Raw genomic sequence first — 25107 nt, forward strand, 5'->3', positions numbered from 1 at the left:
AGGCCTAGGCGCTATGCGCGTCACAGAGATCGTGACAGAGAGAGATGAGATCCAGACAGACTTTCAGCTTTATTATTAGTAAAAATCTACACGTTTTCATATGTTTTTTAACGCTTTTTAACGGATGAAATATCATTGAAATAAAAAAAAAACATTGAGATAAGATTTGGAAAAACTGTAAACACTTTTTACTAAAATGTGAGAACTAAAATGAGACTCTTTTAATCGAACAGATTTCTTCCCATTCGCAGACCTAGTAAATTCCCCTAGAGGCGACATCCACTCTTTTATGTGACAACTCTATCGTCGGATGTCATTACTACGATAACTTTGTCAAGCAGTTTCCCTCCCATATTTTGACTTCAGAAACCTTCGATGCGAAACTGCACTAGCAATTTAATCTTTCCAAGAGTACCCAAGGGCAAACGAATTCTCAAGGGAAAATTACCATGAGGATAATCATTCGACATAAATCCTGACGATTTTCTGCATCATGAAAACCCACAGTGGAGACTCAGGTTTGAACCTGCGCCATTGGACTTAAGAAAGCAATATCTAAACGAACTGCTGTGTGCATCACATGACTTCCTTTTTATTCCAATTTAATGTCATTTTCTCATTATTGGCAGTTTTAATGTAATTCAATAGTTTACTTTCTAAATATTACCAACAATGGCCAAATTAAAACCAAATTTTAAAAAAAATCGCCAAATTTGTCGCCAAGTTGGCGACAAAACTTGGCGACCAAAAGACTGGCGAAATATCGCCAAGTGTTCACCAAATTATAACACCACTTGAGTTTACATCGAACTTAACAATGATTTCCCCCCAAAAAGGGGCAAAAGACCCCCTTAGGAACATCCGAAAGCAACCAAAAGAGAAGGTGCACAACTAGGCCCCACTAGCAGTCTTCGTACCCAATTTCAACTTTCTATCTATGACATACCGTTTCTGAGTTATGCGACAAACATACACACATACACACATACGCACATTCATACGTACATACATAAGTCACGAGAAAATTCGTTGTAATTAACTTGGGGATCGTCAAAATGAATATTTCGGGTGTCTGTACGTTCCTTGGCATATATCCACGTGTGGCCGGGTTGAAAAAAAAACTCAACATTCATTCGGGGGTGAACAAAATGGAAATTAAGGCCTATTTTTGAGTGAAAATTTTTTCGCGAATACAATACTTCCTTTTTTGTAAAGGGAAGAAAAAATGTGCCAATCTATTGGCAGACAACGAGAAAAAGTTCAATTACAAGTGATAAACAATAATGAAAACTTATGAAACAGCTATTTCGAGGCCAATATGAGCCTCTTCATCAGTACATATAAGATAGATTCACGATAACCAGCACAAGGAAAAGACCACATGTCCTAGTTTAGCTATCTTGTTTTGAATATGTATCAGTGCAGTGAGCATTAAGTGATTACTGACTTTCTGCATGACTTTTCAGTCATTATTTTCAGCCTATTGCTAATTAGAAAAACAGGAAAATAATTCACAGAAAACTGATTTGCCTCGTTTTTACGTCTCACAAACTACATTTTTGTTTATTTTTTTCGAAACAACATCCACAACGTCAAGATATAAGCTCAGGAACTTTTCTATCTGACTTTAATAAACCACTATTTCAGTAATAGTTATGCCATTGCATTCGTTAATTCTTTGCATATTGACACGTTGTTATTAATCGCAAGCTGTGTGTACTGGGAAACGCATTTACATTTTTCTTTTTATTACAGTCATATTACCATATTACCGTGCTCCATAGTGAGCATTTTTTACAGGGCACATATGACACGAGTCAGAATGAATTTGGCGCTACAGGGACAGGGAACGTACCCGGAAAAAACACCCAAGGCGATGGAGAGAATCGAACCCGCCACGTTTCTTACTGTACTCAAGCAGCTACAGGAGCAGGTGCTTCTGACCTCTTGGTCACGGAGACCTCTTTAGACATCAAAAACTCAAGTTCTTATGTGCCACAGTGACCGAGCGGCAGAAAGCGCTTGCTCTGGGCGCAGTAACACATGTCACGGGGAAGATTCTCACCAGTGTACTGAGTTGTTCTGCTTCGTGTATAGTAAGAACAATACACATAGATAATAGTCAACTTTACATGTACTAGAAATAAAATCAAATGGAGTTTTCAGTTCAATAAACAAAAGATTTAATATATTAAAGGAAAAAAAAAATATGAAAACTTTCCGCTTCCGAGTCACATCTGACTACAACTGTATTTACATCGAGGACTGCATACTAAGTGCCTTGCCTCCATTATTTTTTTATACCGATAGATGGCAGCACCATCACCGGATCGAACAGTTAATGAGAATTTAGAACTAGATCAGGAGCTAATAGCTACCTGGTGTAGACCACCCCTAGAGGTATCGTTTCACTTGGAGGACATCGAGACCACGAGCATATTTAACGTAGCGCAATCCCCTTTAATGACGACGGTGGATCTTCGACCATCGAGGTTCGAACTCAGGACCCTCCGGCCCCGAATCCGACACTCTACCGATCGGGCTACCACGGCCCATATGAAAACTTGATTACCGCGTACTTATACCATTAAGCTTACGTTCGACGAGCTCGACCGGTAGCGACCGGTTGGTGAATCACGTGACAGCAATGACGTCAGCAGTTACTAACCGGTTGTTCGTGAACAAATCCTTAACCGAACGCTTTCCGCTGATCACCGGTTACTTGCGTAGACATGACGCAGACGAATAACACGCAGGTGAAAAATACATATAATTCGTCAAAAATGTCACGTGGTTCCATCAACCAATCAACCAGCTAGAGTTGCGGTCGATCGGTAGATCAACCGGTGAGGATCATAAAACGACATTAGAAGCAACCAGTTAACCGGTAGCTCTCAAGAACGCTGCGGTTAGCTACCGGTTACTCACCGAACGACCGGTAAGGTTCGCTGAATCGCAAGCTAATATCTGGCATTAAGAGGAAAATTTGCATTCTTACGAGCGGCATGTGCAGCGTATGTGTTTAAAGTCTTTGGTGTCGAGCAATATTTCGGTGGTTTTATTGCTCTGCTGGGGGTGTTGTCCGATTTTATGATGAAGGGGTTTCTGAGGTTTTGTTTCATCTTCGCCGGTTTTGCGATTGGTTCGTATTGTTATATTGAAGATTTCTTCTTAGTTGATGCAAAACTGTTTAATATCTAACTTTTTACCTTTTTAAAATAACATGTACCTTTTCTCAGACTACGCTGAATCGACTTGTTTTAGAAAGCAAGCATTATTTTGATATTTTATTAAAAATCAGCTAAGATTTGATGATTGCTTTTATTATGAAATTGTTCGAGTTTTTCTTTTTCATCGGTAATATATAGTAAAACCTGTAAAGTTGACTACCTTTGTAAGTCGATCACCTGGGTAAGTTGACCGCTTTTGTCACGTACAAGAATTAGTTTTATATAATGTAAATCAAATTCTGTAATTTGACCACCTGTTTAAGTTGACCACTAAAGTAATGTTTCGCAAGTGGTCAACTTGCACAGATTTCCCTGTAATAGGTTTGCGTTTCTATTATAAAATCAATTTATTAATAAGCACTATGTTCATTTTTAAATCTTGGAAACCAAAGTGTTCATATTCATGGATTACGTGGACTGAATCTGGTTTGGAGCGCAGGAGCTACTTGCGTAACTTGTTTGAAAATTAGTTAATTCAAATAGTTGTCGGTGTAGCCATAAATGTAACTTAAGTTTTCAAACGTAATCCTGTTAGTTCCAGTAAACGTTTCAATAGTCTAACTAGAAGCTCTTACAGCGTACTAGTTTTTAATTCAAAACTAGGAAAAGCTTGTTACAGGTGTTTTTTTTTTCCAAGACTATGTTCCCTAATTGTAATGAGCAAAAAAAAAAGTACGTGAAAGATAAGAATTACCCAATAAGATGTTTTATAAAATTTAGTATTAGTTCTTGTATATTTTAAATGTGAGGAAAGTTTATTGCTTAATAGTGAAAAAAGTAAAATTTATTCCAGGCTAGAAAAATTTCTCGTTTCTTAAGTGGTAGATTAAAAAAATGCTAGAGACTGTTTACTGAAGATTAAATTATAATTTCTATTGATATAAAAAAAACCTAAAAATGTCGATAAAATGCCAACCTATGCGAAGTAAATTTTCTCGGCAATGTGGATGTTACTTACGATGATGGTTAAAATTTTACTCTGGTTTAACGCTGTACTTCAAAAGCTTCTCTCCGAAGAAAATATGCGTTCTCCTGTATTGATAACTTGATTCCAGCTGTCATTAAATTTAGTTAAGTGGTGTTAAGGCAAAATTTGTTAATCATGTAATGTTACTTTCTGCGTATTTAACTCCCAACATGATTGTTTTAATGCTTAAATCTACCTTTTTTAATTACCCGAGAGCCAATCAAAATTTAATATAGAAATGTAAGAGACATGGACATTCCAAACAGAAAACAAATTGCGTATTTTCTTAAGAGTTTTAGATTTACAGTTGACTCTGTTTAACGACGCTCTATTTAACGACTTTCTCTATTTAACAACGGCTTTTCACGGTCCCAGATGGTCCTCTTTAGTGTTAAAAGCATTCTACGTAAGAACGCTTTCTACCTAAGGACACTTTTTACTTATGGACGATTTTTTGTGGTCCCTTGAGAGTCGTTAAACAGAGAGCCAACTGTATTTGAAAATAAGTTGAACATACATTTTTTATCATTTGACTTGATCGTAGTCAAAATCGATGCAATGATTAGCAGCGTTTTCCTGTAAAAGTTACTAAGCGCTAGTGTAAGTTATGAATCTCAATTACAGGAGAATTTCAAGATTGCAAGGTGCTGATGACGCTAACTTTTAAAATCTTAAGTGTTACTTAAATTCTTAAAACCGATTTTATTATTTAAATGCTAAATTAAAATGTCATTTCAGTAAGGAAAAGGGTCGACAACAGTTAAGGAGGCCGATTATGGATCGCACTGGATTAAACTAAAGAATGTCAACTGACAAAACAGATCCTGTTTAATAGTTAAAAACATAAGAGTAGGGATTGCAATACCGGACAAAAAATGGGATTTCGGTATTTTTTTAACATACCGGTATTAATTTCTCGAAAACATTCAAAAACATAATAAAAACATAATGCTACATTTTTTTATTTTATGCAAAAAGTGCATTTTTTACTTATTGTGAACAAATGTCATAATAAAAAATAAATAGAAAGAAGCACCATTCATTTATTAAATTGTCACTAAGCTTGAACTCATTTTAGTGAACAAATTTCCTGCAGTTGAAAATTTTGTTTCTGAATTCGTGCAAGCCAGTGGTGCTGTTAATAATGCGCTATACAACTCCTGTAGTTGCCTGGAAGTCCTTTATCTCTAAATAATTCGGGCTTTAACTTGTTGGTTTTGAAAAAAGTCATTTTTGTGAGTGTACGTGTTTTTTTTTCTATCATTATTAGTTATGGCAAATTGAAACTGTTCTTAGAGCGACAATTGTTTTCCATTATTAATATCTTCTTCTTCGTCAAAATTGGTTTGCATTTGCTTTTTATTAACCCCTTGGTTTGAAATTTACTAAATTTTGATTTTTTTTTTTCCAGAAATTCTTTGCAATTACGTAAATGTCTGAAATCCCAACTGATTATGCCTTACCTTCTTGCAAAGCTTCAAGGCATTGTAAATATTATCTCGCTTGGTATAAAGCTGAAAAGACAGAACAACACGCTAATACAGTTTACAACAAATTACTTTTTGTAATACTAACAGGAAAAAAGCTTCTTGAAATTTAGTACAGTTGATAGAAATATTTAAAAGAATATATCGAGAAATGCGGCAATCTATGGTTGAAATAAACTGTTAATAGCACAAACACATTCGTAATTACACTTAAAATTAATTTTCGCAGAAGAGAGTCAAGGTAATGGACAAAATAAAAACGTGGCTCGCATAAACTCTCGAAAGTGCGATTCATCACCATCTAGAGACGAAACTATTATTTTGTAATCTTTCCACTACTTATATTCCTTGATATTCTATAAATTCGTGCTTGTAAAGCCAAATTTTAACTTCCATAGATTTGATTTTTGTACTGTCTCATCGAAAAAAAGTTATATTTAAAATAACAGATACGTAATTAGTTAGTTTAATTTAATTAGTTAACCATTAGGGTCTTTAATTACAAACTATTTAAAATTTTAGCTAATACTGGTCTTCTACGCTAGTAAATACCGGTATTCGGTATACCGGTATTGCAACCACTACGAGTGATGGCGTCATAACTTCAGCATTTATTTTACCTTTTCAGCTACTTCGATAGCGACGTCATGCAGCTCGAACCAGTTTCCTTGCGATGATGGAAAATGCATAGACAAGTTCCGGTGGTGCGATGCCGTGACCGATTGTGACGACGATTCGGATGAGACTTACTGTCGAAAAAGTTGGTGGCCTGTTTCGAGTGAGAATAAAATCTTTATCTGTGATCACTCTTGTGATACATGATTTTGCTAATCCTTATTTTTGTAGGTGCAAAACTGGATGGCGAATTCAGACTATAAAAATATTTTACCATTTGACGACAATCTTAATATATAAAAATCAATGTCCTGAGATAACATATATATATCAGCGCACAGCCGAAACCGCTGAAGCTTCAGACTTGAAATTTGGCAGGCATGTACGCATGATTACGAAAGTAACCACTAAGAAAGGATTTTTCGAAATCTCAATTAGTTCGGGAGAAATTAATTAAAACCCCTTAATTTCTGCGAAATTAAAACCTGTCATTGAAATTCAATTCCCTTATTTTCGAAGGCTTTCCTCCATTTAAATCATTATTCAGTACTTCATCTCAAATTTTGGTCGATAGCGAAATATAAATTTGATATTTTTTTGTTTCTCACGTGATTCTTAGGCTTTTCTCAAGTCAAATCATAATGTTTGTCTTTTGCTTTCATTTCTTCAAAACTAGAAACGAAGTTTTTAAGAACATCATCACAGGCGGACTATCCTTTTGAATTTAGAAGAGTGCAGTTTCCTGTTAAAGTTTGCTTCGCAATAACCATTAATAAGTCACAAGGACAGACACTAAAAGTAGCATGGATCGATTTAAGAGAAGACTTTTTTCACACGGCCAATGTTATGTAGCTTGCTCCAAAGTCAGTTCATCAAGCAGCTTAATAATTTTAGCACCAGAAAAAAAAATTAAATGTTGTATACAAAGAAGTTCTTGCTTAAACATGGGTATATCAATAAAATGTGGATGGCCTCTGTGTTTGCAAAGATAATCAATACTTTAAAAGGATCGTTAATAACAGTTAAAGATCGGTTAAGGACAAGGGCATATATGTCCAGGGGCCCCGGGATCCTCCCCAAATTAGAAAAAGGTATATGGTAATATATTATAGGTAATAAGTAATTATTATAGGGGACTTTCGAAAATAGGTGCACCAAGCACTGTTAACTCCTGCTAATTCCATTACCCGAGCAATGCCGGGTACGGGAATGCTAGTGTTATATAAATTTTTAAACAACTTAAAATTCTTACTTTGAGCTACTCCTGGGTCTGACTATTTTGAAATTGCAATGTTATTGCCAAGAGTTGAAGGAAACTGGCAACTAGCATGTTTAGTCATATTTTGAATGTGTTAGATTTTTTTATGATGAGTATATTTTTATACTATAACTACAATATATAACGTCTGGTAAAACATTTCCTTGTAAAAGATCGACGCACTTTTCCGTTTCAGTCTAGTTTTTAGTTTCTCAAGTACTTATGCCTATTTTACCAACACTATCTGAAACTCTCGTTTTCAGCTACAAGTCTAAGATTTCTAGTCTACTGAGGAAATTAACGATTAAATAACTAAAATTATCAACCTTTGGAGCTTTGTAACTTTAAAACCCTGAGGGGGGAGGGCGAGCTTCAGAAAGTTCTATATCTTTTTGAACAAATTGTAACCATTAAATGCTTAGAAAATTCATTTGGTTAAAAATATGAAAGTTTTTATTTAGTCTTAATGTAAGTTTACATAAAAGTAGTGCAAGATGAGTTATATATGGGTAGGGGGATGAAAATTAAGATTTAAAATTGGGTCACGAATACTGAAAGGTAGTTAGTTTCTCTATCTGGAAGCTTAGACCTTAAAACTGTAATTGTACTTCAATGCTGGTGCGAAAATTTGAAGTAGCAGACGGTTTTTACTGGTTAAAAATAAGCGTTTTTTCTTAAGCATTGGGGTTTGGAAGTCTATTTTTATTATCATACTCGGTTTTATTCAAAGTATTATCTCACTAAAATGCACCGCCAGTTCGGTCACTCCATGATCATTATTTTCTCATAAGCAAAATATTTAAAATACTTCTCTTTTATAACAATAAAATTCAGTTGATTTAAATTTACAAAGACAGAAAATGAAATAAAAATGAAGAAAATATTTACTTTGGAGTCGTGAAATTTTCTTATTTCAAAATAGTCAGTTTTACTCATTTGATGCTGATTTTTACTATGGCACCATTTAGTCTTAAAGGTTACTATTGGAGATTACAAAACCACGGCTGCTAAAAATAGATTCTTAGATAGCTTCTACATGCGAAACATAAGTATAAGATATTGGTGTTAATAATAATAGATGAATTTTTATTGCCTTTCAAGGAAAGGTTAATCTTGGGACTTAACGGCAGATATTTCAGTTTCAACGTACCAAACTCTTAGTCTAATACAGTTCTAAGTTTCCAATGTCGAAAAATAACAAATTTGCTTTCTGTATGCATCTAAAAATTGATATAATTAAAACTATTTAAAAACTAAATGCTAAGCCCCATTTACAAAACCCCAGGCAGAGCAACCGTGTGATCGGTAAAACAGAGCTTCAGTTAAATGTCTGGTTCATTCCATATTCTAATGGCTCTTACTCTGAATTCATGGTTAACTCAACACCGATTTTACGTTCATATTTAAGTGATAAAATGAAGACAATAAATTAACATCGCTTGCAGTGTTATAATTTAAAGTTGTCTACAATGCTGCTAATGAATTTATACACAAATTACGAAAATGTAGTTTTGACAGTTCTATTGCAATGTTAATGACAAAGTTTTTGTCTACTCAAATATTTTGGCACCAAATGGGTACCTAATGAAATTTTTAGTATGTGATCAATATTATTTATGATCATATAAATTTTAAGTCTTATTCATATGACTTAAACTGTTCCAGATCCAAACAAATGCAAACGCCATCACTTCAAGTGTGACAACGGGGTTTGCATTCCTCGAGTCGGTCTTTGTGATGGTATCCCTTCTTGTTTGGACGGCTCCGACGAAGAAAATTGTAATGGTGCGTAATATTCCTTTTTTGACTTTTATTCTTGCTGATAAACTGGGTGATGGAGAAGAAATATCATAACTAATAGCACTTTAGATAAACTTGGGTCGGGAGAAATGTGTAGGATTGTTCTTGAAAGACGCTATAAAATGATTTGGAATATACTAGTATTGTATTGTCAATGTAGACTACAAATTCGATACTGGCAAACCAGCCCGTAACTAGTCGTTTACACTATTTGAAATTAGAGCTGATTAATGTGTTTATAAATTTTAAGAAATGTTCAAGTAAAACACTTCATACATTACTTCGTTTATCTGAAGTCTTCATGCGACTTACTAGTAATTGCTTCCCAAATTAGGTTTGTTTAATGATTACTTTTCAAAGCTTAACTTCTAGCCAATTGTACTTCAACTGCTGAACTTGGTTGACGGTACCGAAACTACTACGTAATTCAGATAATTCCGCCTAACCGATGTTTTTCAGTTCGAAAGTTCCAATATGCGATCGTAGGAAAATGCTGCGGGTAAAAATAGTTTTTAGTCCACTTTAAACATTAGATTGTACCTATCACGGTAGAATTATATTCCTAGTAGTGCAGTAAACGACTTAAGATACTAAACTGCCTAAAATACGCCCGATTGGCGTGGACTAACGATATTAACCTCTAAAAACCGAGGAAGATTGAAAATTTCTATGGTCAGAGTTGACGTAAATTAACACTTCAAATGTAATTTAAGTTCAGTACGCTAAACTTTCAAAACAAACAAGAGACGATTTACGCTTTAAAAATAGATGTGGCACTAACTGTTTTTAAACAGCTTTTTTTAACATGTAACCTTGACAGCGGAGGATAAAAAAAACCTGAATAGCATTATAGCAAATAATTTTTGAACAAAGTTAGATGTAAGAAAAATTCACAAACACTACAAAACGTGCGAAACATTTGGACTGGTTGTTTTTAGTGTCCCAAATAGTGTATATTTGAAGGCACCACGTACCAATTCAATAAACTAATTTTGTAGAAAAAGCATTACATTCAGACTTTAAATTGGTAAGTTTAAGATGAGGAATGTAGTTTCTGTTCCCAGGGTGTGAGGTAATTTTTTTTTATCATAAGCGATTTCTTTTCTACAGTACTCCTAACTTTTTCAGTATCTTCGACTGTCAAGACACCGGTAACCAGCACAGCAAGTATTGAGACCACTCATTTGGGAACTGAACCAGATGTCGACAATGCTACACTTCCCATTCTCAACTCCACTGTTAAACTGTTAACACACACCACCGTTACATCGCTCACACCAGTGCCTCCAGCTCCTCATGTTCTGGAGATGAAAGATGACGAAAACATTCTGCAGACGACTTCTACTACCCAAGCTGCAATCCAGTCCACGCAGAAAATGCCCCAGATCAGTGCTCCAACGGAAGCCAGCCGCAGTTTCAAACATTTGGATGTGAGAAGCCTTCAGCCACAAAAGGACAAAGCTTTGAATTGGCTTTTAGCTCAGCGAGATGAAAGCTCTGGATGGGGTAAAGATACTCCACGTTCTTTGGTAGCTATATACCTCTCGAAATCAGTTTCACAAGTGAAAAAAGTGGAAGAGTTGATAATGTCTAAGCAGTTACATCTTCAGTTGTCTGTTGCACTAATGAAGTAAGTTATACCATCTTGCTGAGCATTTTACTTGGCAGTTGTATTTTGGAATGATTCTAGTTATAACTAGAACCCCTATAACTGGAGAGGCCGACGCATCCGCCCTTTTGGAGCAAGCGTACAACAGGGAAAGCTACCTTTATTGGCAATTCTCCAAACAGAACGAGAGAGTCGAAGAGCGAAGGTGAACATTGGCAAAATTTTGGAAACGGTTGGCGTAGTTTCCAGGCTGCTAGTAGCTTCGTAGGCTATTATTTATCTTTTTCTTTCTGCATCTGCTGGAAATCTGAAGAATTGAAATCCTTTTTTGGAGCTGTTTAAACAATTAACAGCCGAACAGCCACCCATTTGACTCAATTTAACACACGCCAAAGAAATGTAAACATCAGCAGCAATGCTATCGCTACGAAGCACTGGATCAAGTTTGCTCCAAAATGGCGGATGCATCGGCTCCTCCACTATAGGGACCTTAGTTTTTTTTTCAAATTATGCCTCGGTTGAGTCTTCACTTGGGTTCCGACAAATTAAATTTTAGGTTGTTCTCTGTAAAATATCTCCATGGAGTAGGACATAAATGAAAAAAAAACTGTTTTGCTGTTAATAAAAAAGGTTAAAACACCTAGTCTGCCCTAAAACTGAATCAAATAAAAGTTTAGCAAATTTAGATACTGATAGCTTTTCGAATAATTTTAAACCATACAAGTAATGTTATACTAAAAGTAGATAGTTTTAAGTAACTGCATTTAGAATGAACTACGAGGGTCGATCCAAAAGTAGGGTTCCCATAAATTTCACAAATATACAGCACTGTCTATTCTCATTGAAATTCTACATCGTTGGAAAGAAAGCTTCTGTATTTATACATAATCGCCACATTTTTCTGTGCATTATTGCCGACAAAGCTCCGACTTCTGTATCGAATGTCACAGAAGTCAATCACCAACCCGTTGAGGAAGAATTTCACCCTTTTAGCCTTCGTCGTCGCTCCGGAATCGTTGTCCATCAAAGTGTTCCTTAAACTTACGAAACAAGTTGTAATCGACTCGAGCTCCAGAATGCAATCAAGAACGGAAAGGTTTGGTGACTGTCATGTCCCAATCTGGTGGTGGAATTCTGTGACACTGGATAAATAAGGCCTAGTCGACAATGCACAAAAACAGATGGCGATTATGTATAAAAATACTCTTTTCTTTCCAACGATTTAAAATTCAACAATAGACAGTGGTGTATATTTGTAAAATTGATGGAAATCTTGCTTTTGGATCGACCCTCGTAAATAGTTTTAGTTAAACAACTAAATTTAGAATACAGTACGTGCTTTGAATGTATTGACTTTCCATAATATCCAGTTTTTAACTGTTGCTCTTATCATTTTTAGAATCTAAATTCTTCATCTGGGATTTTTTACATTTCACAACTAGTTAATCTTTCGATAATACTTATCGACGTGCTAATGTTTTAGCTTGTTAATTCCAGAGTTACGAATTATGACAATATTAATATTTTAATTGCACTGCAGAATATACCTATTTTTAAAATTCAACTACCTGTATACGACGACCCAAATGTTTCTGCCTGTAGATGCTCAGTTACTGTCATCACCTGTAGTGATAACTCCACTTCCCTTATCTCGATATCTTCTATTTAAGAAACCGTGTCGTCGTCAGTTTTTAAGAACTTTGATTTTTTGGGCTGATCAATGTAACGTTTATTTCTTTTAATAAATCTATTTCATCCACTAAGGTACCTCTGACAATCCTAAGTTATATTCTGAGCTTAAAAGCTGGAAATATTTTCCATGAGAACTAAAAGCTGTCATTTATTAGCTTCCCGCAAAACCATTGGGATAGCAACTTTTTTTATAAAACATGCTGTAAAACTGTTTAATTTGAGCTTAATGATGACCATTGAACAATCCTGTCGAAATTTTTTTTTATATTATTAAATCAATTGCTTTTAGAGTGCTACTAGACGTTGACACCAGAGGATATTTCAGCAACTTTTTGAAAAATTTCCGTTTGAAATAAGGTTGTTCATTCACAATATTTTAACAAATGCAAACGTTGCATACCAAACTATTTATTTTAACTTAAAGCACCAAATGCAACCTTACACATTACTTGTGAGCAAAGCGCAACTTGTGATGCAGAAAAGTTAGATTCGGCAAGCAGCAACCTCCGAATTATAAACGGTCTCTTGTAATCCTGAATCAAGTATGAAATTTCATTTTCATGCTTTCATAGATATAAAAGCGAAAAAATATATTTGAAATAATACAAGCATTTTTTTATTTTAGCAATGCTACATCGCCATTGCCAATATGCGAATTGGCTCTTTTTGTTAATGCCCTCCTTGCAACTTGCAGCAATCCTCGAAATTTCCATGGACTCGATTTAATATCCACTTTACGCCAAAGAGTTACTGCGGCGCAACAAAAGGGACAGTACATCAGTCCTTTAGTGTACCTTTCGCTGTGCCTTAGCAACGAAACCACTTTCGACGACCTCAAGAAGATGAAAGACATAATTTCAAGTCAAGTTCATTTGATGGACAGAATAGGTAAGCTAATGTTCAATAATATGTAATGTAAAAAAGTTAATTGACTAATGTTCCGAAACGTTTTGAAATATTTCAAGTCTTAAAGATGTATTAATATTAGCCTCAGTAAATTTAAAATAAACTATTCTGGTTTCGAGTATCAATCTAAGGTTCATTGAAATGAAACCGGGTCAGTGCGTCTAACTTAACAATTGACGTTAGACGATGCTACGTAGCTGCATGTACGGAGACGCCACATATTGGTAGACTGACGCATGCGCAACGTTTTATGTGGCAATGTGGTTTAACGCAGAAGAGAAGGTGGTCACACGAGTTATTGTCGACTACGATGCAGGTCCTTTTGACCACAAGGGCACACTCAGGGGGAGGGAGCCGACTGCCTGTAGATTTCCTGAAATGGGGAACCACCATCAACGCCCAGAGTTTTTAAAGCCTTTACAGAGCCTTAGACGAGCCATGTCGAAACGGCCAAGCATGTTGTCCAAAGGCGTCCACTTAACGGCCAATGCATTAAAGACAACACTACAGTAGTTTCGGTGGGAAAAGCTATAACATCCCTTTCACCATTCAGACCTTTCACCGTTTGACTCATGTTTTTAGATCTCTAGAGCAAGCTATTCGCAGATGATATCGCGGATATAACTATGGACGATGAAGTGTGTGACTGGGTTGATACAGTCCTGGATCCGATAGCAATCTACTAGCTTATTCAAAGATGGAATTGACCACCTAGTGTTGCAATGGAATGTGCCAACAGTTTTGGCGACTAAATTTGAGTTAATGTAACCGTTACTTTAGGCTAGTGACCACGTTTCATTTGAATGCCCCTTAGTTTTTAAACGTTTTTATGTTATGAACGCGTCAATGAACATACTTAAATCCAGAAGTATATTTTAGTAGCTATACCCGTTTCAATTTGCTAAGTCGTAGGTTAAATTTTCCTGCGTGGTTTTTCTTTCATAAAAGCAGCATTCTTTTTTTACGGGCTTGCATTACTTTGAAGTTACTTCTTTAAGTAGATTGTCAACCAACATAGGTGGTATTAATTTTATTTTAAAGTAAACAGGATCTGCAAACATAAGGGTGTTTTGAATCTTTTGCATTGATTATTGGAAATGAAATAATGCAGCAACACAGACTACTACTGTCTCAATTTGTCATCTAGTTAAGCTTTTATCTACCGAATCAAACGATAACACGATAATTTAAGTGTTCATAGTAAATGGTTAATTGCTTATGAAGGGATGCAGGGATTGATAGCTCTTTTCTTCTAAAGCTTTATTCATCCACGAGGAGTACCCGCACGGCTTTTCCCGTAGTAGAAAATTAAAAGGTAATTTGGTTTGCGGTTCCACGCTATGATAATTTCATAATTTACTATTCCACGTTGTGATAATTAGGTGGGTAAAATTTTCTTAAAATTAGAATATAAAAAGAACGAAATTGAATTCTCGAAAAATCGCTCCAAGGTGCACACCCCCATGCTGCAAGCTAGTTTTGTGTCCAAGTTCATGAAAATTGGCCGAACGGTCTGGGCACTATGCGTGACAGAGAATTCCAGACACTTTTATTAGTAAAGATGATAGTTGAACTTTAATGGTACCAATCATTTAATATTCGCAGGCAGATCTTTACTGACGTGCACTAGCAAAGTCAATTTGTGTTAAACCTGCACATTTTTATCAACCTGGACTTTTGAAGAGTTTTAGAGCAAACAATTTGCTTGTAAATTTTTAATTCAAGAATATCTTCTTGAAGATCTAAAATTTAAATCCCCTCTCTTAAAATTTTAGGAAAGTTTATTCATTTTAAAACGAAAATTTTACGTTACTGAGGATCCATAACGAAAGTTCATAGTATTCCTATAGACAATCTATACATTTCAAGAACTATTATGAATAACACATAAATCTGTCTTCTAGGAATTGTGTTAAGCGTATAATTGGGCCTTCATTCATAAAGTGTGTTGTGAAATACTTCAGGTTGTAAATAACCTATTTATATATTGAAGAGTGCTCCATATTGATTTATTCCAGATATTCAAGCCTTAACCACTTTGGCTGCATCATGCATTGCGAAAATTCCGAAATATTCAAGCAGCTACTTGCGATACGAAGCTTCGAGGAAATTGTTGCAGAAACTAGCGAAAAGCGGCTTACCTGATAATATTTACGAAACTGCTCTCCTTACTCAGGTAAGGTTACAAATTTTATGTACGTAAATAACGTAGCATAGTTTAAGAAATTCGAACATTTATTATGTTCGAACGATTAACTATAAAATGTAAAACAACGTTCAGTTGCACATATTTGCACAAGAACTAAACACGTGTTGCTGACATTTCAAAGACTCCTTGTTAACCCAGAAAGGAGCTTTTGACTAAACTCATTAGATTTAACTTAGGCTTTCATAGCTTGATTTTACGTTCGAAAATTCTTTTCCGAATTAAGTTTCCTTAACTCCGAAACAGATGTCTGCAAATTTCTGCGATTTAATATTTTAATTTTCCGTACAAAAGTACTTTATTTCTGAAATATTTAATTATATTTCAGTTAGATTTACCTTTTTAACAAAACGGCAATTTAAAAAGTGGTAGAAAAAATTTCTAGCTTCATGGCACATACGAATAAAGTTTTTACTTCCTTTTACGAAAAAGGAAGTATTGTATTCGCGAAAAAAATTTCACCCAAAAATCGGCCTTCATTTCTATTTTGCTCACCCCCGAATGAATGTTGAGTTTATTTTTCAACCCGACCACACGTGGATATATGCCTAGGAACGTACAGACACCCGAAATATACATTTTGACGATCCCCGAGTTAATTACAACGAGTTTTTGCGTGACGTGTGTATGTATCTCGCATAACTCAAAAACGGTATGTCCTAGAAAGTTGAAATTTGGTACGTGAACTCCTAGTGGGGTCTGGTTGTGCACCTTCCATTTTGGTTGCATTCGGATGTTCCTAAGGGGGTCTTTTGCCCCTTTTTGGAGGGAAATCATTGTTAATTTCGATGTAAACTCGAGTGGTGTTATAATTTGGCGGACATTTGGCGATATATTGCCAGTCTTTTGGTCGCCAAGTTTTGTCGCCAACTTGGCGACAAATTTTTTTGATTTTTTTTTTTTTTTAAATCTGGTATCGGTTTGGCCACTGTTGGTGATATTTAGAGAGTAAACTATTGAATCGCATTAAAATTGCCAATAATAAGAAAAGGACAAACATTAAATTGGAGTAAAAGGAAGTCATGTGATGCACACATCGGCTCGTTTGACAACGTATTAAAAGTAAAACTAACAAGTGAACGCGGTGGCATCAAAAGGATTAAGTTTCCCAATTAAAAAGGAATTACTAAACTAGTGAAATAAGAGCTCAAGACTTGTGTTTGAACTCCCAGGTTTTAAAGTTAGAATTTCACTGCAAAGCTCCTCAAAAAAAATTTGGAAAGTAGGACTACTTTGCCGGTTTTTTAAAACCAAGATATTTGGTGCTCTTCGATTCCAGAACTATTAGCGCGGTATTGTGTGTGCTACAGCATCAATTAGTAGGTTTTGGAACTCAGAGTTGCAGTTTTTGAAAACTATATTTGTTAAAGATGTTCTACTTGGCAAAGTTGTGCAAGGTAACAGCACAATGTTTTGAAGATAAACGATGTTAAATTATCATAACTTTGTACATGAATTCTGCGGCTTTGACTTCGCTAATACTTCGTAAGAAAAATTACCAATTAACTAACTTGAACTCGTTTAGCCAAAAATATAAAGTAGGCTGCGCAAAGTTATTTAGTTTTTACCCTAATTTCTAGATACATTTGACCTTTTTAAAATTTCCAATGCAGCAGCCTTTTGGATGTTATCCTGACACTACAAGAAATTGCAAGATTAAATACACATGCAACAGGGATACTTTGTTTTTCTCCATGGAAGTAAATGTTTAATTTTTTACGGCTTAAAGGTTTTTAAAACTCAAATCATGAGTTTCAAAATTATGCATTCTTAGTTGACATGGTTTGGGAAATACATAGCTTTCGCTCAATGATTTTTAAGTTTAATAATTTCTGCCCTTAAAAATTAGTTTTATCAAATGATAAAAAGTTGATGATTTAAAACATATTTGGAGCTCAATATCTAAAAATTCAAACGTTTTACGCAATCACGAATTGCAGAAACCCTATTAGTTGCGATTCTTGTTTTTACTAATGACTTTTATTGCAACTATAACTTGAATTTAAGATGTCAAATAAAATAATTGCTAGGGGCTGGATGTTATGTGATGTACAATGTTTCCACGAAAAAAGGATTGTGCAAAGTCTAAGGTCGTTTATGAATTAGAGGCACATAAATATTATAAGCATAAGAAATAAAAATTAAAGAACGTGGAATTCAATGGTCAGGTGAAAAGAATAAGAAATTTGTGATTGCTGAACAATACATAAAAAGGAAATCAAAACAACGAAACAGATAAGGCATTAGGGAAACCAATAAGTTTAAAAGGAGGGGGGAGGGGGAGAGGTACTGTCGTTCGGCAGCTGACCTTAAGCTAGCGGTGAATGATAAAGTTTTGCAGCTGAAATCATGCAGATTAAATTTTTATTACTTAGAGATAAAAGATACATTTAAGGGGTCCGGGACAAATTTTGAAAATTTTTATTATATACTTTAGAGTTTTGAAATTTTTTGCACTGATTCACCATTTATTTAAGCAAAATCATAACATAAATATGAAAAAATTTAAATTTAATTAGTTTAAAAAAATGGGGTTGAGTTAAATTTCTGTAACTCAAAATATTCTTGATCAATTTTTTTTAAATAAATTACGCACAAATATCTAAGCTTTAATTTTTATTCGGCGATTTTAAAAATATAGATTCAATAAAAAAATATTTAAAGAAATTTCGAAAAATTCAAAGAGACTTTTTTTTTAATCATTTTTGCAATAAACTTTTTTTTTCAAATTCGCCGAATAAGAATTAAACTGTTTGAAAAAAATATGCTCCAAGTTTAATTACTTTATCTTTATCGGTTCCTGACTTAAAAGAGTTTGAATGCAAGAAATCTGGAAAAAATGCATCATGGAGAAAAACGCGTTTAAAGTACACATTAGTTAGGTGCATGCAACAAAAATAATATCTTTCGTTCTATTTCAGATAGAAACACGATTCAAACGTCCTTTTAAGCAAAAAAAACCACGGAGTAATTTTTCACATGATAAAATAAAATTGCAAAATTTGACTATTTTTGTGTCCCAGACCCCCTTAACTTTGAAATACAAGCTTTGAAACATTTTATAGGCTTTGAATGAAGTCCAGATCAACGAAATGCTCTGGAATAGACAACGAGCCATGAAGACAATCCTTCAAAGTCAGAAGGAAGACGGATCGTTTGGCGACATTCTGGCAACTTACTTCGTTCTGCCGATCCTTTCTGGAAAATCTTTAGTGTCTCTGAACTCTCACTGCCAGACACACGAAGGTAATACTAACTCTTTCAGTTTCGAATGTTTAAATCTCAACGAGTAAATGAATTTATATTGTTGAGTTTCGGTGCAGCTTCAAACTTTCTTGAAATGACGACACAGTTCTTGAGAAAACACGGGAGATTTATTTGCACTATGTGCAGGAAAGATCGTTAACTGCTAAATTCACCATAGCAGTTACGCAAATATCAATTAACACCGTATACTCAACGATGGCACACGTATTTACATCCAAATACGCAAAACACAGCGAAATACCTCGCAATAAACAGAGCTAATACTCTCAGTACTAATTCTCAATTGAAACAGACTTTTTATCATGCGGCACTGCTATTTATAGACATCGAAAGAGACCTCGCAAATATTCCACAAGATTCCCGAAGTTTCCTTTTTTTTCTTTTTATTCATTCACAAACCTTATCAATGAAAAATAGGGGGACCGTATACTTCGGTCGAATGTACGGGGGCTGTATATTCATTACAAGAAACTATTTACAGGTTCAGTTACTACAATAATTTTAGATGAAAGATAATTTAATAAAAGCAAAATTTAGCTAGACTACGACAAATTAATCACAAATAATTACTATTTACAGAATTTGTAACAATATTTTTCAGATTTGAAGGAAATGGACGTATTGAAGAACCCAATTGGTGAGAAACATTATGTCCAGTATTCGTTGTATTTTGGTTCTCCAGTTGAAATGTCTCAGACGATAATGCTGAAGGTTGCAAAAGGGACCAACTTCCTGGAGGTTATGAGACTGGCTGAGAAAGCGAATCCTTTGTACAAGTAGGTTACTTCGCATAAAATGGCATTTGATCACTCTGTATTTTACACACTAAGCTGTAAATTGACGTGATAGCACGTGCGTTATTTCTAGTTTACTTGGACGAAATTTTAACTTTATGGAACATTTTACCCCTGTATATTTTTCCTTTTTACAAAAAAGGAAGTATTGTATTCGCGAAAAAAATTTCACTCAAAAATCGGCCTTAATTTATATTTTGCTCACCCCCGAATGAATGTTGAGTTCATTTTTCAACCCGACCACACGTGGATATATGCCTAGGAACGTACAGACACCCGAAATATCCATTTTGACGATCCCCGAGTTAATTACAACGAGTTTTCGCGTGACGTGTGTATGTATCTCGCATAACTCAAAAACGGTATGTCCTAGAAAGTTTAAATTTGGTACGGGACTCCTAGTGGGATCTAGTTGTGCACCTTCCCTTTTGGTTGCATTCGGATGTTCTTAAGGGGGTCTTTTGCCCCCTTTTGGAGGGAAATCATTGTTAATTTCGATGTAAACTCAAGTGGTGTTATAATTTGGCGGACACTTGGCGATATATCGAAAGTCTTTTGGTCGCCAAGTTTTATCACCAACTTGGCGACAAATTTGGCGATTTTTTTCAATTTTTTTTTTTTTGAAATCTGGTTTCGATTTGTCCACTGGTGATATTTAGAGAGTAAACTATTGAATCACATTAACATTGCCAATAATGAGAAAATGACATTAAACTGGAGTAAAAGGAAGTAATGTGATGCACACATCGGCTCATTTAGGAATATTCTCAGATGGGACTTTTAATTTAAAAAGTTCTACGAATTTATAAAATGCATTAAACACCTCTTCAAACAACTATACGAAGTAGGGCTTTAATGCGTTTGTTTTTCCAAAAAAAGATGGCTTTTGAGTTAGGTATACAGATAATCTCCTAGTTCATTGAACCTACTTTAAAAGTAGACTTAACACCTATTTTATTTTTTAACATAATTTTGCTTTTCTCTTCTACGTATTTGTCAAAGACGGTTTTTATATTGTGTGTATGGGGGGGGGGGAGGCTCTTAAGTGCGGAATAATTTGAAAAGCTCTTTTTGCCGCTTTCGGAAGAAAATAAAAATTTCGGGTTTTTTTGAGTTTTTGCATTACGCGTTGCTTCTACGTATAGCATCCCAAAATAGAGACCCATTGGTTCAGTCTTTTAGAATATTGCTAAGAATGCGAAGAGCATAAATTCGAATCCATATGGGCAAAAAATGACGTTTTGATGAATTATTTTCTTATGCAGAATTTAAATCCCTACTTCCATAAATATGATTTAAATTTATTGCAAGATTCGGAACTGAAGTAAACTCAACTCTAAAGCAAGAGTTGATTAAAGAAGACTCTTGCTGAAATCAAGATACAAAACATTTTAACATGGTAAATCGCAGTATAACTTTTCAAAAGTGTTAGCAAAAATATAGGCATAGATTTTCAATTTATATTAACTTACAAAAGTATTGATTTAGTGTTTAGCATCAGGAGATGGAGGTCTATTAGATCAGTAGAGGCATGACAAGAACGACATGCTACTAAGGTGATGGGATCTATCCTTTAATGGGCTACAAAAATGTAGTTTTTTAATGGCTAATTTTCTGGAGCTGCATTTTGATAAATTTGCATGCATGTATTATAATCGGGGACTATTTTTGTAGGTACGTAAAAATATCTTTAATAACTTCACAAAAGCCATCAATTAAACATTATTTTACAGATTTCTTTGAATGCTATCGGCAAAAAAACATCGAATTTCGACCGCTATTGGAGAAATCGAGCGCAAGTGCTTAGCACAGTTTTTAAGCTTTAAGCATGTTATTTAATGTCATTTTTTATTTTTTGCCTTTTTTAAGGGGTTGCCCTGAATGTCTCGTTTTCGGAGGGATGGTGGTGGGGGGGGGGGAGCATGACTTTGCGACCGTTTGACAAGGAGTGGGTAACAAGAATTAACGAAACATTTTTTAACCACTATGCCTTTGGGAAACATGACATAAGACAGGGACTAAGATTAAGGTAAACAATTTACATGAGAGCTCGGGAGTCACACTTGAAAAACCATACGGAAGGGCAGCCTTTAAGCATTTTTTATTTTGTGCCAGACAAATGCCAATGGACGTTTCTAAGAAGTTTTATTTCAGGTTTGAAATCGACTACTCTCAAATTGTTCCTGCAGTATATACTCTTGGTGGAGTAACAAACGATGTTGAGCGTGGATTGTTCTGGAGTCTGTACATTTCTAAAAAGGATATCAGAACCAACGCAACTAAACCTATGATTTTCACTGGAGGTAATGAAAAAAAATTTTCTAAGGTAATATCTCTGGTAATTACCCTATTCAAGGGTCTGTTCTGAACTAAATTATTCCGGAATACGAAAAAGTTCAAAAATTAACTTATTTTCATTTTGCTGTTTAAAGTAAAAACCTTTAACGACGTGACTGTTTTAGTAAGCCTTTTTTCCAGGAGAAAACTAGTTACTACACAGACATTAGATTGTAAATGAAATTTTTAATCCAACAAGCATTATACCAGAAGTTTGTTTGAATATGTACCGTAAAAGCGAGGCACTTTCGCCCAAATTGAGAAAAAAATGCAACGTTCTCTGTAAACCTTTAGGAAAACATTTCAAACTTATTTCGACTGAATTCGTCAGATAGTTCTTAAGTAGTTTGATAGTTCTTCACAAGGAGCAACACTGCTGGTTTTGTGATCCTTGTCCTACCATGAATCTTTCTTATGTTAAGACTCTAACACTTTTACCAGCATAAAAACAACCTTTGGACCACATAAAAACTTTAAAAAAAACCCCGTCAGATTTGGAAAAGAGAAAAGCTAAAATTAAAACTCCAAACTGGAAAAAGGAAGTGTTTTTCAGCATCGGATTAAGAGTTTAGACTCAAATCCTTAGAGCTCAGTTCCATTGCTTTCATTATGGAGGATGAATAACTAAAAGTTGCTGTAGGTTTAGAAAGTGTTGACCCAGTTCGCATCTATTTACAAATTTTGTGAAATGTTAAACTTGTTGGGAAGTTTACAGAATTTTGTTATTATGGAATGAGCTCGGGTTTCCAGGGATAACTATTAATCTTAAAATTAATTCAACCTCCAAAGCTGTTGAAAAGAGGACTGTTCTCCGTCGGTAACGTCTGAGACAACTACATATGCACACACGCTTTTTATTTGCTTAACACAAAAGGAACTTGCCGAAAAAAAACAAGTGTTTTTTTCTTTCAAATAAAGTTTTCTAGTTAACGCGTCTTTCTTTGGCTTTTTAGTCAACTCTGAAATAGATTTGAATAGGGAAAACAACTTTGGGCCTAAGTAACCCATAAGTGTTACATAGGACCAAAAAAATTATAAAGTGTAATAATGTTTTGAAACCAAGTTATCAGTATTGAAAAATTAAATGAAGAGAACTCTGGCTGCGTGAAACATATTTCATATGAACAGTTACAAAATTTGAGAATAGAATGAAGTTTCAAAATGGGGTGGCCCGAAGTAGCCCACGTTTACGGTATGCCGTGGGTGAACAGTATAAATTTTTAATACCTTAGCATACCCGTAAGTTTTATAAATGTCTAAATACTGTAATATTTAGTCAATTTTGAAATTGATGTTTCACATCAGCTTATATTATATATCAACTTAATTTATATATTTTTTATTTAAATCTTTTAATTTATATTAGTCTTTCTGATTTTGTTTTCAAAATAGTTTTACATAATTTGCATAAGACTTTCCTCTTTCAATTGAACATCTAAATCTTCAATAATTAGCCATTAATTCTTGCCTAAAAAGTTGTCTGAAATCGTCCGTTTTCACTTGCACAAGAATAAATACAAAGCACATGGTCCTTTTTAAACGTTAAACAAATGGTTTTTGATATAGCTTCAAGCTTTACTTTTCAAATTTTTAATTGCTTAATAATAAAACATTGAATTAAAGTGAATATTATGAAAGAGCATTTTAATCTACGAAACTTAAAACAAAGGCCTAAGTATCGTCTTATGCAGTTTTTAGGAACATGTAAATTTGCTTGAACACTTTTGTTTGAAATCAAACAAAAGTAATATTAAACAATAGATAGTTGGTTATCAAACGTTTGCAAAATTTTATTTCTCTCTAAGCGAAAGAGATTTAAAAAATCCTCAGTATTGTGAATGTGTTTGGATACGAAAGATCCTTGATTTAGATAGTTTACGGTCATTTTTCTTTTGAAATAAAAGTATTCTGAATCTCTTTAAAATAATTGTCAATCTTTCCCATCTATATATATATAAAAATGTTTGTCTGTGTGTCATCCATGAACTCAAACTACCCAGCAGATTTGGCTGAAACTTTCACCGTTTGTTATTTTTGGTACTGGGAATGTTTATAGACCAGTTCGAAAATAATCCGATCGATAGTTCCTTTTTTATTCCAATTTAAGTCACAATCCATTGGATAAATACGAATAAAATGATCAGCTGCAGAAATTAATTCGCGTGAAAGATCTCATTGATAAGAAGTTGCCATTTTTCTTGAGTTTGAACAAATAAATTCTTTGTTTTATGGCTTTTCACGGGGGGATTTAAAACTTTTTCTATTTGATATTTTTAGCGATGGATTGATCTTGCAAACTGCGTGAGTACAAAATTTGAGTATAGTCACGGCTTCACTTGATACCTGGACCGATTATTATGAAAATTGCTATATATATGTATTTTTCCACGGAGAAGGTGCATAATATGCTCATTGAAGTCACTCGCCACCAGGTGGCACTGTAGAGTAGCAACTTCTGCCCCGTTCAACCGATTGTCATGAAAATCAGTATAATGATGTATTTTTTTGTTCGCGTAGCAACGTGCGTCGAATACAGCTAGTTAGTTATAAATGAAACTTAAAATTTCTCAAGATAATGAGAAATCACTTATGTAATGTGTTTCATGATTCAGTTTTTACCTTGTGTATTTTCCGCCATGAAATAAGACTTCTTTTATTTTCAGACATTCGCAAGTTGATTCCTGAAACTGGGGAAGAAAACATCTTTTGGTTCAAATCTCTTGAATAATGTCAGACTTCCTGAAACTTTTGTTGATAGTTTTATCGTAACTTTTAATGTTGATTTTTAATGTTGAATTTTTGAAAACACTAATAAATTTTTATTAAGTTTAAAGTTATGAGCTTTTTTAATTTTAAACACTACAAAACATTTTATAATTTCCTAACGTTCTAGTAAATTTCTAAGAGTTAGGTCAGAAGAAAACAATTGTTTAGACTTT

At 34.5% G+C, this 25107-nt stretch overlaps 1 protein-coding gene across 1 annotated transcript in view; it reads left to right on the forward strand.

The window, feature by feature from the left end:
* LOC129220499 (uncharacterized protein CG3556-like) overlaps window positions 1–24896 on the forward strand; it is a 117328-nt gene extending 92432 nt beyond the window's left edge. The window contains exons 2-11 of the mRNA XM_054854927.1: window positions 1801–1984; window positions 6313–6462; window positions 9223–9342; window positions 10486–10987; window positions 13284–13546; window positions 15583–15740; window positions 18836–19016; window positions 19639–19813; window positions 21986–22134; window positions 24832–24896. Of these exons, the coding sequence (XP_054710902.1) occupies window positions 1801–1984; window positions 6313–6462; window positions 9223–9342; window positions 10486–10987; window positions 13284–13546; window positions 15583–15740; window positions 18836–19016; window positions 19639–19813; window positions 21986–22134; window positions 24832–24896 (1947 nt within the window). The remainder of the gene's footprint in view (window positions 1–1800; window positions 1985–6312; window positions 6463–9222; window positions 9343–10485; window positions 10988–13283; window positions 13547–15582; window positions 15741–18835; window positions 19017–19638; window positions 19814–21985; window positions 22135–24831) is intronic.
* The last annotated feature ends 211 nt before the right edge of the window (window positions 24897–25107 follow it).

This window comes from Uloborus diversus, chromosome 1 (assembly GCF_026930045.1).
Source record: "Uloborus diversus isolate 005 chromosome 1, Udiv.v.3.1, whole genome shotgun sequence".
In the NCBI taxonomy this organism is placed as follows: Eukaryota; Metazoa; Arthropoda; class Arachnida; order Araneae; family Uloboridae; genus Uloborus; species Uloborus diversus.